This window comes from Hyperoodon ampullatus, assembly GCF_949752795.1.
Source record: "Hyperoodon ampullatus genome assembly, chromosome: 7".
NCBI classification, from domain to species: Eukaryota; Metazoa; Chordata; class Mammalia; order Artiodactyla; family Ziphiidae; genus Hyperoodon; species Hyperoodon ampullatus.
In genome coordinates, this window is record NC_136920.1 from 45,078,318 (window position 1) to 45,096,344 (window position 18,027).

Genomic DNA, 18,027 nt, shown 5'->3' on the forward strand with positions numbered 1-18,027 from the left:
CGCCCTTACCCACTTAATCTTTTGAAAACTCAGAAAATGAACCTGTCATGATTTATAGGGCCTCAGAAGGCTCCCAAGATATCTAAACTTGAAGCATCATGACCTTTAAATAGGAAAGAGAAATGCAGATATAATTGGGCTTCTGAGTCTCGTAAAAGTCAGCTATAGAAGAATGGAGGGAGTAGAATCTGCACTGTTAGATCTGTGAATGGAATGGAACTTTCCACCTACTGGGGATATTAACTCTGGGCAACTGTAAACGTAAATGCCTCATCTGTTTTCTTATCTGTAGAAGGAGGTCATAATATATTTCTCAATATATTATTCTGAGAGTTAAATGAGGTCACATATATAATAATCTTGATACACTTCCTGGCCTATAAGTGATTGTCAATATTGATCCCCATGTTCCATAATTTTAAAAGACCACCATCAGTCCTTAACTCCAAAACGTTGCAAAATACTTTGGAATTATTCCCCCATATATCGGTAATTTTTCAATGGTTATATATAATAAAACTTTAGATGTTTTAAATGAGCTAATACATTTATCTGTGACAAGACTAAAATCTCAATCAAGGGTCTGGAATTTTCACTTGGGATAAAACCACAAACTCTCATGATTATTTATAAAATATAGGGATAATATTCTATAAAATAAAATACTCTAAGATATTTGTACACCTATACTATATAAAGTATATGTATTGCATCTGTGTATATGTCTTTAAACACAAAAGTCTGAATCGGTGGGGTAGGAAGATCATATAATGAGAAACAAAAGGAAGTGAGACAGAATGAAAAGATAGCAGATAAATATTTTCCGTCATCTCACATTAGAATATGAGCTTTTTTGAGTCAAAGGGGGAGCCGAATTGCTTGTATTTTTGTAATATTCTCTCTTGGTGAAAAAGTTTTAAAAGATCAGTGCATATATGTATCCTGTAGTTTCATTGTAAATTGCCCAGATAAGCAAGTCAGTGAAAAAGCAAAACCTCACTCATGTCTTCAGGTTCCAAATCCAACACTACCAGGTGACCTTCATGCTCCCAGCACTTCTGCATTCCAACTCTACCCAATGAATCCAACATTCTCCCCTCTGCTTATCTGTTTCCACACAGGCAACTATGGAGAAAGTGGGATGGAAGCGTTCAAAGATATGTCAGCCAAGGAAGGGATTTGCATCGCTCACTCTTACAAAATCTATAGCAACGCCGGGGAGCAGAGCTTCGATAAACTGCTGAAGAAACTCAGGAGTCACCTGCCCAAGGCCCGGGTGGTGGCCTGCTTCTGCGAGGGCATGACAGTGAGAGGTCTGCTGATGGCCATGAGGCGCCTGGGGCTGGCAGGAGAATTTCTGCTTCTGGGCAGGTAAGTGACGAGAAAATTCACATGGAAGTAAAGTCAGGAATTTGGGAAAATCAAAGGGTATCTTTTGGTGCCTAAAGACAGATGCTTTGGAAGCTTAATCTTTGTAGTGGAAGTAGAGCTTAAAAATCATAAAACACCAGAGCCTGAAAATAATCATGGAAAATAAGTAGATATGCCATGTGCTGATGACTGATAATAACAAGAATCAACATATGAAAATGATGAGTCCTTCAGTTCTCAAAAACTAATTGTAAGGAAATGAGAAGGATTTTTAAATTCTTGCATAATCCCCTTGGAGGTAAACACATTTCAAACTTTATGCTGTTGCTTCTGAAACTGATTCTGAGAATGGCTATGTAAGCTTGTTTTATAAGATAGAATCTTAGAATTTGGGGCTGGAACATGAGGAATTGCTTCTAGAACTAATTGTAAAAGCATTCGTAATTTGGCTCATTATTTTATATTGCAAAAGTGTTATCACATTGCCTGATCACTCACATTGTTACCAGACCAGTTTCTAAAAGATTAACTTCTGCAGGGACTGACTTTCATTATCTGGATAATGCACTTGATTGGCACAGCTCAGCTCATTTCTTCCTGATCCTGTTGAGTCAGTGTATTAGTTAGGGTTCTGCAAAGAAATAGAAACAGTAATGTATGTCTATGGAGAGAGATACCCAGGAGAGTCAGTGTTACAGCTCTGGTCTGAAAGCTGGCAGGCTTGAGACCCAAGAAAAGCCAATGTTTCAGTTCAAGTCTGAAGGCCAGAAAAGACTAATATCCCAACCCAAGCAAGTCATGAAGGAGTTCCCTCTTACTCAGCCTTTTTCAGGTCTTCAAGTGATTGGATGAGCCCACCCAATTTAGGGAGAGTAAACGTCATTACTCAGTCTACCATACTAATGTTAATCTCATCCAGAAACACCCTCATAGACAGAATAATGTTTGGCCAAATGTTTTGGCACCCTGTGGCCCAATCAAGATGTCACATAAAATTAATCATCACAGTCCAAGTCAACACCATAGTTTTATCAGGTGAATGCAGTTCACCATTTCATACCTTTAAAAAGTTATCATGTTATCACATATCTTTTCTCAACAGGGAGCCAACTTAAAGAACAGAGAAAACCTTCAGAACCATTGCATCTTTCTCAGTATTACTGTCCAAAATAAAAAGCCAGCTTACTTCTTATTAACTTTTGATGGCTCATTATAGAAAACATGCTTCCTTTATTTTCGAACATGTGTAACTGACCTTCTGTGATCAGACTTCACTCCTACTCGGCTGCATTTTATGACAGCCAGTTTATGTACCTCATTCTTTTCTGTCTGAGCTGATGGCAGTAGATTGATGGGACTGTTTTATATGAGGCCAACCATCCTTCATAAAAATGATATTGAGATTCCTTTCTCATCGATGCCATACATTTTGTCTAAAATCATCCCTAGTTGGCAAGAGTGATGCATCAGTTCATTTCATGTAATCCAAGAACATTCTCACTGCCAGTATTCTGAAAGTCCATAGTGCAGTGTTACCAGTGGGATAAAAAGAACAGGAAAGAAAGACGCTGGCTTTAAACAGTCCTGTTTTTCCTTGGGGGGGGGGGGATGGGGGATAAGGGATTCTGTAGCTCCTATCTGCTGCTTTGCCAATATTAATAAAACAAATCAGCAGCACTTGTCTTTCAGCCATATGTTATGTCACAAACAAATGTTTTTTTATCGCATGTACCCAAGAAAAATAGGTTGGTATTTACTGTATTTGCCATTTTCCATCTACATTTTTTGCCAGCAGTACCACAAGGCCAAATTCAATATTTTGTATATTTAAAATTTTATTCTGTATATGCTGTTTATAAGAAGTTCTTTTCAAATCATTTCATCCATGAAATAATAGATTTATAACCTTTAATTATATTTCCTAATTCTCTCATTTATTGGCCAATAACAATTCAACATTTGCTTGAGGACCAGTTCATCTCTGAGCAATGTTGTTAGAAAAATCCTCCTTTCTCTGAATTTTAAAAATGTCTCTCTGTAGTTTCCACATCTTGGATGATGTTATTTTCTTTGCAGGTGACATGTTGATACTCTTTACAATATTTGGAAACAACATTATGGTCCTTAGTCCCCTTCATCTTCTCACGAAATTCCCACTTCTTCCACTCCTACTTCTTCATAGTGAAAAGGCACTGTGGGTATTAATAAAACCATTTATCAGGACCATTTATATGATATTTATCAACTGCTGTGTGCCAATTACTGCACTTACCACTTTACATGCATTGTTTCATTTAATTATTCATTTGACAAATATTGAGCGGCTAGTATCTGTTAGGATGCTTGGAATACATCAGTGAACAAAATAGACAGTAATCACTACCCTTATGGACCTTACAGATGATAAGTTAGATAGAAGGAAATAAGTGCTGTGAGAAAAATCTAAGAACAACTTGCATGATGAGTACTATTATCATCTCCATTTTATAGACAAGGACTCTTAAGACTCAATAAATGCTGAGAAATAATAATATGATATATAGACGTATGCCATGAAGGCAAAATTTTAAATGTCTATGTAAGTCTAGAGACTGAGCAGTTAGCACTATATTCTGCTGCTTCTTAGTAAGTTTAAAATATTCCTGTTCGTAAAAGTGGAGGTCTAGGACACTGAGCAGAAAAGCAGAACTTAATAGTTGTAAGAGAATTTAGAACATCTATTCACTCTCATTTTACAAATGAGGAAACTGATACCACAAACATTTGAATGACATGGTCAAGGTAACACAAAAGCCCAATTACCATGACTCAAAATCTTGTGTTTTCCTCTACTAACCTGTCTCCTATAGAATAGAAACAGGGGAGAAGTTATAATCAGACAGCAAATCCCTGCTTCTTCATAGACCCTCAGTGGAGAAAAAAAAAAACTATCCTAGATAATTCCAATTGAAGTTAGCACTTTTATATTAATGTTCCCTCCTAAAAACTCTTATTCAACTCACCCTATACTTCTCCTAGAATTTTAAGATAATTTTGTTTGCATATACTCACCCAATCTCTCTTTCTGCTCCTTCCTTCCCCTACCCCCAACTCAAACTTGGGTGGATAGTTCCTATAAACTAGAAGTCAAAGCTAAGAGAAAGACTCTATATTCAGAACTTCCTAGAGGTTTCCACATTTAACAGCTATAGTTACTTAAAAATCTATCCAGCTGCCTTGGGACAGGCACATTTAATGGGTCATTCAACTAAAATGTTAGGCAGGTCTAAGAACTCTGCTGCCAAGACAACCTCATCTATCAACATACCTCACCATCTGTGTTGCACATCTGTAGAATGTTAGAGTGACATAGACCTTGCCACTGGGTCTTCTTATTTGAGCTCTGGTTAATCTGTCTTACTGCCAATAAAAATGTCCTCTCCAGGTCCCGGAAATAGTCTTGCTAACCACTTTAGCCCTGGCAGCAGGATGAGACCAATAATCTGAACGGTAATGACATTTCTAAAGGGGCTTATTTTTCTAGAATGGATACAGTGTTTTAGATCTTGACTTGGGAAAATATTATTTGAGATGTATTATTTACAAGTTGTAAGCCTAAATATTAATTCGGAAACAAGGACCAATTTTTAGCAAATTAACAATGTAAAGATCGTTTTATCTTATCTATGATTAACTAAAACTATTTAGCTATTTGAATTAAGAATTTCTGTCCTTCAATGTTATGATAGTTACCAGGACGCAAGAAAAAATGTACTTAAATTTCAAAACTAATTGGGAATTATTACCAGCATTTCTTTTCTTTATCCACAGGTTACTGATTTCAAGCCACATTTTTTTTTTAGTTTTTAAAATGTTTTCTTAAATTGAAGTATAGTTGATTTACAATGTTGCATTAATTTCTGCTGTACAGCAAAGTTATTCAGATATATATATATATATATATATATATATTCATATTATTTTCCTTTATGGTTTAATCTCAGGATATAGAATATATAGTTCCCTGTGCTACAAAGTAAGACCTTGTTATTTATCCATTCTACATATACTAGTTTGCATCTGCTAACCCCAAACTCCCATTCCATCCCTCTCCAACCCCCCCACTTACCCTTGACAACCATGAGTCTGTTCTCTGTGTCTGCGAGTCTGTTTCTGTTTTGTAGATAAGTTGATTTGTGTCATATTTTAGATTCCACGTGTAAGTGATATCATAGGGTTTTCATCTTTCTTTTTCTGACTTACTTTGCTTAGTATGATAATCTCTAGGTCCATCCATGTTGCTGCAAATGGCATTATTTCATTCTTTTTTATGGCTGAGTAATATACCATTGTATTGATATATATGTACCATATCTTCTTCAACCATTCATCTCTTGATAGACATTTAGGTTGTTTCCATGTCTTGGCTATTGTGAATAGTACTGCTATGAACATAGAGATGCATGTATCTTTTTGAATTATAGTTTTCTCTGGACATATGTCCAGGAGTGTGATTGCTGGATCATATGGCAACTCTATTTTTAATTTTCTGAGGAACCTCCATACAGTTTGCCATAGTTGCTGTACTATTCCACCTCTCTAGTTGGTCACAGAGCACCAAACTGATCTCTCTGTGCTATGCAGCTGCTTCCCATTAGCTACCTGTTTTACATTTCATAGTGTATATATATCAATGCTACTCTCTCACTTCATCCCAGCTTACCCTTACCCCTCCCTGTGTCCTAAAGTCCGTACTCTATGTCTGCGTCTTTATTCCTGTCCTGTCCCTAGGTTCATTAGAATCTTTTTTTTTTTAGATTCCATATATATGTATGTTAGCATATGGTATTTGTTTTTCTCTTTGTGACTTATTTCACTCTGTATGACAGACTCTAGGTCCATCCACCTCACTGCAAATAACTCAATTTCATTTCTTTTTATGGCGGAGTAATATACCATTGTATATATATGCCACATCTTCTTTATGCATATATCTGTCAATGGACATTTAGGTTGCTTCCATGTCCTGGCTATTGTAAATAGTGCTGCAGTGAACATTGTAGTACATGTCTCTTTTTGAATTATGGTTTTCTCAGGGTATATGTCCAGTAGTGGGATTACTGGGTCATATGGTAATTCTATTTTTAGTTTTTTAGAGAACCTCTATACTGTTCACCATAGTGGCTGTATCAATTTACATTCCCACCAACAGTGCAAGAGGGTTCCCTTTTCTCCACACCCCTTCGAGCATTTACTGTTTGTAGATTTTTTGATGATGGCCATACTAATCGGTGTGAGGTGATACCTCACTGTGGTTTTGATTTGCATTTCTGTAATGATTAGTGATGTTGAGCATCCTTTCATGTGTTTTTTGGCAATCTGTATGTCTTCTTTGGAGAAATGTCTATTTAGGTCTTCCGCCAATTTTCTTTTTTTTTTTTTTTTTTTGCGGTACGCGGACCTCTCACTGTTGTGGCCTCTCCCGTTGCGGAGCACAGGCACCGGACGGGCAGGCCCAGAGGCCATGGCTCATGGGCTCAGCCGCTCCGCGGCATATGGGATCTTCCCGGACTGGGGCATGAACCCGTGTCCCCTGCATCGGCAGGCGGACTCTCAACCACTGTGCCACCAAGGAAGCCCCTTCTGCCCATTTTTGGATTGGGTTGTTTGTTTTTTTTATATTGAGCTGCATGAGCTGCTTGTAAATTTTAGAGATAAATCCTTTGTCAGTTGCTTCATTTGCAAATATTTTCTCCCATTCTGAGGAGTGTCTTTTGGTCTTGTTTATGGCTTCCTTTGCTGTGCAAAAGCTTTTAAGTATCATTAGGTCCCATTTCTTTATTTTTGTTTTTATTTTCATTTCTCTAGGAGGTGGGTCAAAAAGGATCTTGCTGTGATTTATGTCATAGGGTGTTCTGCCTATGTTTTCCTCTAAGAGTTTGATAGTGTCTGGCCTTACATTTAGGTCTTTAATCCATTTTGAGTTTATGCTTGTGTATGGTGTTAGGAAGTGTTCTAATTTCATTTTTTTACATGTAGCTGTCCAGTTTTCCCAGCACCACTTATTGGAGAGGCTTTCTTTTCCCATTGTATATTCTTGCCTGTTTTGTAAATGATAACATGACAGTATGTGCGTGGATTTATCTCTGGGCTTTTAATCCTATTCCATTGATCTATATTTCTTTTTTGTGCCAGTACCATACTGTCTTCATTCCTATAGCTTTGTAGTGTAGTCTGAAATCAGGGACATGATTCCTCCAGCTCCATTTTATTTTCTCAAGATTGCTTTGACTATTCAAGGTATTTTGTGTTTCCATACAAATTATAAAATATTTTGTTCTAATTCTGTGAAAAATGCCATTGGTAGTTTGATAGGGATTGCACTGAATCTGTGAATTGCTTTGGGTAGTATAGTCATTTTCACAATGTTGATTTTTCCAATCGAGAACATGGTATATCTCTCCATCTGTTTGTATTGTCTTTAATTTCTTTCAGCAGTGTCTTATAGTTTTCTGCATACAGGTCTTTTGTCTGCTTAGGTAGGTTTATTCCTAGGTATTTTATTCTTTTTGCTACAGTGGTAAATGAGAGTGTTTCCTTAATTTCTCTTTCAGATTTTTTGTCGTTAGTGTATAGGAATGCAAGAGATTTCTGTGCATTAATTTTGTATCCTGCTACTTTACCAAATTCACTGATTAGCTCTAGGAGTTTTCTGGTAGCATCTTTAGGATTCTCTATGTATAGTATCCTGTCAACTGCAAACAGTGACAGTTTTACTGCTTCTTTTCCGATTTGGATTGCTTTTATTTCTTTTTGTTCTCTGATGGCCGTGGCTAAAACTTCCAAAACTATGTTGAATAATAGTGGTGAGAGTGGGCAACCTTGTCTTGTTTCTGATCTTAGAGGAAATGGTTTTAGTTTTTCACCATTGAGAATGATGTTGGCTATGCGTTTGTCATATATGGCCTTTACTATGTTGAGGTATGTTCCCTCTCTGCCTACTTTCTGGAGAGTTTTGATCATAAATAGGTGTTGAATTTTGTCGAAAGCTTTTTTCGCATCTATTGAGATTATCATGTGGTTTTTATCCTTCAGTTTGTTAATAAGGTGTATCACATTGATTGATTTGCATATATTGAAGTTCCTTGCATTCCTGGGATAAAACCCACTTGCTCATGGTGTATGATCCTTTTAATGTTCTCTTGGATTCTCTTTGCTAGTATATTGTTGCGGAGTTTTGCATCTATGTTCATCAGTGATATTGGCCCATAGTTTTCTTTTTTTTTTCTTTTTTTTTGCGGTACGTGGGCCTCTCACCGCCGTGGCCTCTCCCACTGTGGAGCACAGGCTCCGGACACGCAGGCCCAGCGGCCATGGCACAAGGGCCCAGCCGCTCTGTGACATGTGGGATCCTCCCGGACCGGGGCATGAACCCGTGTCCCCTGCATCAGCAGGTGGACTCCCAACCACTGCGCAATCAGGGAAACCCCATAGTTTTCTATTTTTGTAACATCTTTGTCTGGTTTTGGTATCAGGGTGACAGTGGCTTTGTAGAGTGAGCTTGGGAGTGTATCTCTGTCTGCTATATTTGGAAGAGTTTGAGAAGGATAGGTATTATTCTTCTCTAAATGTTTGATAGAATTTGCCTGTGAAGTCATCTGGCCCTAGGCTTTTGTTTGTTGCACAATTTTTAATCACAGTTTCAATTTCAGTGCTTGTGATTGGTCTGCTCATATTTTCTATTTCTTTCTTGTTCAGTCTTGGCAGGTTCTACTTTTCTAAGAATTTGTCCATTTCTTCCAGATTGTCCATTTTATTGGCATAGAGTTGCTTGTAGTAGTCTCTCATGATCCTTTATATTTCTGCGGTGTCAGTTGTTACTTCTACTTTTTCACTTTTAATTCTGTTGATTTGAGTCTTCTCCCTCTTTTTCTTGATGAGTCTGGCTAATGGTTTATCAATTTTGTTTATCTTCTCAAAGAACCAGCTTATAGTTTTATTGATCTTTGCTATCGTTTCCTTCATTTCTTTTTTATTTATTTCTGATCTGATCTTTATGATTTCTTTCCTTCTGCTAACTTTGGGGTTTTTTGTTCTTCTTTCTCTAATCACTTTAGGTGTAAGGTTAGGTTGTTTATTTGAGATGTTTCTTAAGGTAGGATTGTATTGCTATAAACTTCCCTCTGAGAACTGCTTTTGCTGCATCCCATATGTTTTGGGTTGTCGTGTTTTCATTGTCATTTGGTTTTAGGTAGTTTTTGATTTCCTCTTTGACTTCTTTAGTGATCTCTTCGTTACTGAGTAGTGTATTGTTTAGCGTCCACGTGTTTGTATATTTTACAGTGTTTTTTTTCCTGTAATTAATACTAGTTTCTTAGTGTTGTGGTCGGAAAAGATACTTGATATGATTTCAGTTTTCTTAAATTCACCAAGGCTTGTTTTGTGACTCAAGATATGATCTATTCTGGAGAATGTTCCATGAACACTTGAGAAGAAGGTGTATTCTGTTGTTTTGGGGTAGAATGTCCTATAAATATCAATTAAGTGCATCTGGTCTTAATGTGTCATTTAAAGCTTTTGTCTCCTTGTTTATTTTCATTTTGGATGACCTGTCCATTTGTGAAAGGGGGTTGTTAAAGTCCCCTACTGTTATTGTGTTACTGTTGATTTCCCCTTCTGTGGCTGTTAGCATTTGCTTTATGTATTGAGGTGCTCCTATGTTGGGTGCATAGATATTTACAACTGCTATATCTTCTTGTTGGATTGATCCCTTGATCATTACATAGTGTCCTTCTTTGTCTCTTGTAATAGTCTTTATTTTAAAGTCTATTTTGTCTGATATGAGTATTGCTACTCCAGCTTTCTTTTGGTTTCCATTTCCATAGAATACCTTTTTCCATCCCCTCATTTTCAGTCTGTATGTGTACCTAGGTCGGAAGTGGGTCTCTTGTAGACAGCATATATAGGGGTCTTGTTTTTGTATGCATTCAGCCAGTCTGTGCCTTTTGGTTGGGGCATTTAATCCATTTACATTTAAGGTAATTATTAATATGTATGTTCCTATTCCCATTTTCTTAATTGTTTTGAGTTTGTTATTGTAGGTCTTTTCCTTCTCTTGTGTTTTCTGCCTAGAGAAGGTCCTTTAGCATTTGTTGTAAAGCTGCTCTGGTGGTGCTGAATTCTCTTAACTTTTGCTGGTCTGTAAAGGTTTTAATTTCTCCATCAAATCTGAATGAGATCCGTGCTGTGTAGAGTAATCGTGGTTTTAGGCTTTTCCCTTTCATCACTTTAAGTATGTCCTGCCACTCCCTTCTGGCTTGTAGAGTTTCTGCTGAAAGATCAGCTGTTAAACTTATGGGCAATCCCTTGTATGTTATTTGTCATTTTTCCCTTGCTGCTTTTAATATTTTTTCTTTGTATTTAATTTTTGCTCGTTTGAGTAATACTGTCTTGGATTTATCCTGTATAGGACTCTCTGTGCTTCCTGGATTTCACTGACTATTGCCTTTCCCATATTAGGGAAGTTTTCAACTATAATCTCTTCAAATATTTTCTCTGACACTGTCTTTTTCTCTTCTTCTTCTGGGACCCCTATAATTCAAATGTTGGTACATTTAATGTTGTACCAGAGGTCTCTGAGACTGTCCTCAATTCTTTTCATTCTTTTTTCTTTATTCTGCTCTGCAGCAGTTATTTTCACTATTTTATCTTCCAGGTCACTTACCCGTTCTTCTGCCTCAGTTATTCTGCTATTGATTCCTTCTAGAGTATCTTTAATTTCAGTTGTTTTATTGTTCATCACTCTTTGCTTGCTCTTTAGTTCTTCTAGGTCCTTTTTAAATGTTACTTGTTTATTCTCCATTCTATTTCCAAGATTTTGGATCATCTTTATTATCATTACTCTTAATTCTTTTTCAGGTAGACTGCCTATTTCCTCTTCATTTGTTTGGTTTGGTGGGCTTTTACCTTGCTCCTTCATCTGCTGCATATTTCTCTGTCTTCTCATTTTGTTTAACTTACTGTGTTTGGGGTCACCTTTTCACAGGTTGCAGGTTTGTAGTTCCCTTTGTTTTTAGTCTGGTCCCAGTGGGTGAGGTTGATTCAGTGGCTTGTGTAGGCTTCCTGGTGGATGTGACTGGTGCCTGTGTTCTAGTTGGTGAGGTGGTCATGGCCATGTCTGGTGGTGTGTTTTGGGGTGTCTGTGAACTTAGTATGACTTTAGGCACCCTCTTTGCTAATGGATGTGGTTTTTTTCCTGTCTTGCTAGTTGTTTGGCATGGGGCATCCAGTACTAGAGCTTCTGGCCGTTGGGTGGAGCTGGGTCTTAATGTTGAGGTGGAGATCACTGGGAGAGCTCTCGCTGATTGATATTATGTGGGGCTGAGAGGTCTGTGCTGGTGGCCCAAAGTCCTGGACTTGGCTCTCCCACCTTGGAGGGTCAGGCCTGACACCTGGCTGGAGCACCAAGAGCCTGCCAGCCACATGGCTCAGAAGCAAAGCAAGAAAAAAAAAAGGAAAACAAAAACAAAAACAAAAACGGACAGAACCCCAAACCAAATGGTAAAAGCAAATATAAACAGACACAAGCACACAAAGGAACACACACACACACCTACACACACAGACGCACACACTCATAAAAAGTAAAGAAACAAACAACCAACAACAGCAACAAAAAAAAAAACAAACAGTGAAAACCCTAGGACAAATGGTAAAAGCAAACCTAAACAGATAATATCACACAAAGAAACATACACATACACACTCACAAAAAGAGAAAAAAAGAAAAAATATATATAAATAAAAATTTTTTAAATTTTTAAAAAGAGACCAACCAAACCAATAAACAAATCCACCAATGATAGCAAACACTAAAAACTAAACGAAGGTAAAGAGAAAAATCAGAAACAAATAGATGCAGAAGGCAAACTGCAAGTCTACAGTTTCTCCCAAAGTCCACCACCTCAATTTTGGGAATATTTGTTGTCTATTCAGGTATTCCATAGATGCAGGGTTCATCAAGTGGATTTTGCGGATTTAATCTGCTGCTCCTGAGGCTGTATGGAGAAATTTCCCTTTCTCTTCTTTTTTTGCAGAGTTCCTGGGGTTCAGCTTTGGTTTTGGCTCCGCCTCTGCATGTAGGCTGTCCTCAGGTGTCTGTCCCCTGCCCAGACAGGAGGGGGTTAAAGCAGTGGCTGATTAGGGCTCTCTTGCTCACTCAGGCTGGGGAGAGGGAGGGGTACAGTAGTCATAATTCGTATGTAGGCCAAGCCTGTTGTGGCAGAGACTGGTGTGATGTTGCAACAGCCTGAGGCCACTGTGTGTTCTCCTGGGGATGTTGTCCCTGGATCTCGGGACCCTGGCAGTGGCGGGGTGCACAGGCTTCCTGGGGTGTGTCGGTAGTGACCTGTGCTTGCACACAGGATTCTTGGTGGCAGCAGTGGCAGCGTTAGTGTTACATGCCCATCTTGGGGGTCTGAGCTGATAGCCGAGGCTCACACCCATCTCTGGAGGTCATTTAGGTGGTGCTCGGCCTTCTGTGTGTGCACAGAGCAGGAATCCCCTCTCCTCGTGCACACAGAAACAATGGTCTCTTGCCTCTTAGGCAGGTCCAGACTTTTTCCTGGACTCCCTCCTGGCTAGCTGTGGTGCACTAGCTCCCTTAAGGCTGTGTTCACACAGCCAACCCCAGTCCTCTCCCTGGGGTCTGACCTCCAAAGCCCGAGCCTCAGCTCCCATCCCCACCTGCCCTGGTGGGTGAGCAGACGAGTGTCTCAGGTTGGTGAGTGCTGGTCGGCACTGATCCTCTGTGTGGGAATCTCTCTGCTTTGCCCTCTGTACCCCTGTTGCTGCACTCTCCTCCATGGCTCTGAAGGTTCCCCCCTGCCCAGCCCCCATTCCTTCCAGTGAAGGGGCTCCCTAGTGTGTGGAAACTTTTCCTCCTTCACAGCTCCCTCCCAGAGGTGCAGTTCCCATCCCTATTCTTTTTACGTTTGTTTGTTTTCGGGGTTTTAAAAAATTATTTATTTATTTTTGGCTGTGTTGTGTCTTCATTGCTGTGCTCAGGCTTTCTCTAGTTGCAGCGAGCAGGGGCTACTCTTCGTTGCAGTGTGTGGACTTCTTATTGCAGCAGCTTCTCTTGCTGTGGAGCACAGGCTCTAGGTGTGCAGGCTTCAGTAGTTGTGGCACACAAGCTCAGTAGTTGTGGCTTGCAGTTTCTAGAGTGCAGGCTCAGTAGTTGTGGTGTATGGGCTTAGTTGCTCCATGGCATGTGGAATCTTCCCAGACCAGAGCTCAAACCCATGTTCCCTGCACTGGGAGGTGGATTCTTAACCAGTGCACCACCAGGGAAGCCCCCTGTCCCTATTCTTTTGTCTCTGTTTTTTCTTTTGCCCTACCCAGGTACGTGGGGATTTTCTTGGCTTTTGGGATGTCTCAGGTCTTCTGCCAGCATTCAGTAGGTTCTCTGTAGGAGTTGTTCCACATGTAGGTGTATTTTTGACGTATTTGTGGGGAGGAAGGTGATCTCCACATCTTACTCCTCCGCCATCTTGAAGGTCTCCCATTCAGTGGAATTTAATTGTAATGTGAAAAAGAAGTTATTTTTTATAAGATATTTATAATTTATTTACAATTCCCCCCAGTCCAGATGCAGTGTACAAGTCAGGGGTCATTTTTATCAAAGGCAGTAATGCTGGGAAACAGTTGACATTCTACTTTTACCAAGTTGCCAGTAGTACAGTGCCGGACAGTTAGGCAGAAGTTAAATACTCATGCAGAAGGGTTAAAGGGCTTGGCTAACACTTTACCACAAAATGTATCACAGTTTATTCAGCCAGCCCCCATCTCCATGGACCTTTTGGTTGTTTCCAGTCTTTTATTACTATAAATTATTTTGTAATATATAACCACAGGCATGTGCTTTTTCATATTTATAGAGATGAATCTTCATGGTAGATTCTTGGAAGTGGGATTGGCTAGATCAAAAGAGAAATGCAGATGTACTTTTGTTAGATAGTGTCAAATTCCCCACCATAAGGGTTGAACAATTTTGTTTTCCCTTCAGTAGTATGTGGAAAGTAGCTCTTTTCCTTCAGCTTTTCTGACAGGATATGTGTCAAGCTTTTCATTTATGAATCTGATATTTGAAAAATGGTATATTAGGGGAATACAATTTGTATTTATTTTGTTATGCACAAGGTTATACCTTGTTTTCTGATGCTGAAGTCCAATTATATACTTCTTTTTAATGAACCATCTATATACATCCTTTGTCCATCTTTTATTCGGTTAAAAAAAAGTAATTTTCATTGAGTTCTCATTATGTGTTAGAGGACATGAAGTGGGAAGGAGTGGGAAGGAGTGGGAAGGAGAGGAGGGGGGAAGGAGAGGAAAGGAGATGATGAGAGGAAAGAGAGAGAGAGGGGGAAATTTAATGTTTTAGGTAATATTGGGTGTGTCAAGTTTTAGATGCCTTTAAGTTTGCTAATAATATCCCCATTTTATAGGGGAGAAAATTGAGACTCAAAGTGGTTAAATGACTGGACAAGATCACACTAGTTTCTTATCCTAGTGGCCATTCTAAGTATCACAAAGAGAGAAGTCTTTTAGTAACATCAATGTTTGTACGTTTATGATAGTGTCAATTTAATTTTGATTCAGTTTTGTTTTTGTTGTTTTAGGTTATCTTTTGAAAACTAAATAAACCTAGTAAAATGCCTTAAAATTTGTTGGAAGTTTTGTGATAAATTTGTAATGTAAATAAAGCCAGCCAAACTATGTCCCACTTTGCCTGGAGTTGTTTTACTCCTTTTCTTCATTTGAGTTGGGAAGACCAGACTAATTGCATAATGTTCAGTCTATAAACAGCCCATTCATTGTTTAGATGCATCTGCCTCAGACCATATGCAAAACTCTCTAAACCAAATGGGTTGAGCACAGAGAATAAGGGAAGCATGTGTGAAGAAATTTGGAGAGGAACCTAGGAGACAGTATTTTCAGCCTTGTAGTATTTTGATATTTATTTCATCATTGGAGAAAGTTTTTTTGTGGGTATGAGAATATAACAGGTGTGATTTTCCAAAAGATAATCCTGGGATATGGCTTATGGATTAGAAGAGGTGAGATGGATATAAGGGAACCAGTGTCCCTAACAAAAATTATACTGTGATAGACTAAGGCAGTGTGGATGATGAAACAGAGGGCAGACCATGATCTACTTACTAATTAAAATACGATTATTACCTTGTTTGTGATGATGGTGTCGGGGTATATATGTATGTCCAAACTCATCAAAATATATTCATTAAATATGTGCAACTTTTTGTACATTATGTACAACTCAACAAAGTTGAAAAAAATCTGTAGAAGCTGCTGATGTGTTTATATTAAGGAGTGTAGGGAAGATATCAAGGGTGATTACCTAGATTCTTACATTGTATAAAAAAATAGATGATGGTACCTTTATTGAGATGAAGACAATTGGACAAGAACCAGGTATGAGGTAGAGAGCAGACCGTGAGTTTGGTTTTAAGTAAGTTGACCTAAGGTGCATTTGAACATAAAAATAGCCAAGAAAGCAGGAAAAGATGTAAGTCTGGAGCTCAAAAGAGATATATAGGCTGTAAATAAAAATGAGCAAATCATCTGAATAATTTAGCTTTATTAATGGAAGACATGGCTGTGTAGAATTAAAAGAGGAAGTCTAAGAACTTAGCTTTGAGGGACCTCAGAATTGAATGATTGGAAAAAAGATGAACTTGGCAAACGAGGTAGAGAAAAAGCAAATTCAGAGATTGGGGAGGAAAACCCAGAGAGTGCTGTGACCAATAGAAGAGCATGTATAAAGAAGAGACCACTATCCAGTGGTTAGGACTGGGCGCTTTCACTGCCGTGGCCCCAGGTTCAGTCCCTGGTCTGGGAACTAATATTTCACAAGCCATGCAGTGAAAGGAAGGAAGGGAGGGAGGGAGGGAGGAGGAAGAGAGGAAGAAAGAAGGAATAAGAGACTACCGTGTCAAATGATTCTAGGAAATCAAGTACAAATAATTTTGAGAGGGCCTTTTGGATTTATTGCAGTGGAAGTACTTGATGATTTAGCAAGAGTTGGCTGAATGGAGAAATAAAAACAGAGTCAGAATGAAATGGCTAAGGAGTAGGAAGTAAGAAAATGAACCCAGGGCATATAATCCCTTTGGGGATTACATTATCACTGCTTTGGGAAGTGAAACTAATAAGGAAAGAAGAATGATAAAACTCTATATTGAGAGAAAATGAGGTACACGAGGTTTTTAACATAATATTTTAATTATTTTCCAAAAATGTAATTTATGATCATGAAAAATAATTTAAACCATGAACAAAGCTATACAGTAAAAAGCACTTATTTCCACATCTATATCAACACAGGGTACTATTCAATTTTTTGGTGTTTGCTAATGTTATAGGTGAAAATTGGCATTGTAATGTTTAATTTGTAGTTATTTAATTATGAGTGAGATTGTACATCTTTCATATTTCAATCAATAAGTGATATATATTTATATTTTCTGCAAGCTATCTAATCATGCACTTAGTCGATTTGTTTCTGTGTATTTTTCCCTACTGATCTATATACAAGTGCTTTTATAAATTAAGGAAAGAGATAATTGACATTTGTAGCAAATATTTTATCTCTTGTCATTTAATTTTACTTTATTTATTGCATTTTGGACAATGCCAAACTTAATTTTTTAGGTATTTTCTTCACATTTTTCTTTTATGATTCTTGGGATTTGTATATTGCATACAGAGGCCAGTCACAGAGGTTTTTGTTTAATTGGTTGTTTAATTTTAGGATCCAGGTAGAATAGGAGGATTTAATAAATGAAGGGGGGAAACAATTTATAGTATAAATCCCTAAAAATGTGAAAATGAGTGACATTTAAAGCGTAGGTGGAGGGAGCAAGTTGAGAAGGTCAACTCCAGAATTGGAACAGAAATAAAAAATTGTGTCAGGGCAAAGGTAGGGTTTAAAATTTTGAAAATAGGAAATACATTTAGTAACTCCCCTTTCTTTGTAAATTTGGAGGCAAGAAAGGAGTGTGTGTGTGTATGTGGGTGTTGCTGAGGGCGGTGCCAGAAGTCTTAAAAGTTATCCGTAGAGATTAGAGAACCAGGAAAACTATACTGTTAATAAGTGGTTTTACATATCATCTTTATTTTATATTACTCCATCTGTTATAAACAATAGGGCGAGGAAGAAGATTTGGCTATACTGTAATAAAGAAATGTTCTTGAAATAACAGCAAATTTAACATTTGTACACGTATTGTCACACCAAGTACTGTAATGAATGCTGTCTGTTAGGGTTTTAAAGTTTGATTAAAACAACAGCCTTGATTCCAAATTAAAAACCAACAGGAATGAGTCATGGAGATTAGTGTATCTTAGCTAATTAGAGACCAAGTCTTAGGTCTATAACCAAATGGACCTCCTAACACTGCCCTGAAACCTCAGAGTCACAGGCAGGGCTGGACAGTGCAGAACTTTCCTGCTTTAGAATATGGCCTTAAGAATGACAATAGGAGAACTCTTAGGGTCAGAGCGACAGACGGCTTCAAAAAAGAAGAGGCTGAGTCCCACATGCTCAACTCTTTCTCCAGCCTTCCCGGACAGATGTCAGTCATTCCCCTGAGC

At 38.2% G+C, this 18,027-nt stretch overlaps 1 protein-coding gene across 2 annotated transcripts in view; it reads left to right on the forward strand.

The window, feature by feature from the left end:
* GRM5 (glutamate metabotropic receptor 5) overlaps window positions 1–18,027 on the forward strand; it is a gene marked incomplete at both ends in the record, with an annotated part of 535,510 nt that overhangs the window by 188,570 nt on the left and 328,913 nt on the right. For both annotated transcript variants that reach the window (XM_079708490.1, XM_079708489.1), the window contains one exon: window positions 1,122–1,371. In XM_079708490.1, coding sequence (XP_079564616.1) covers window positions 1,122–1,371 — 250 coding nt within the window. The remainder of the gene's footprint in view (window positions 1–1,121; window positions 1,372–18,027) is intronic.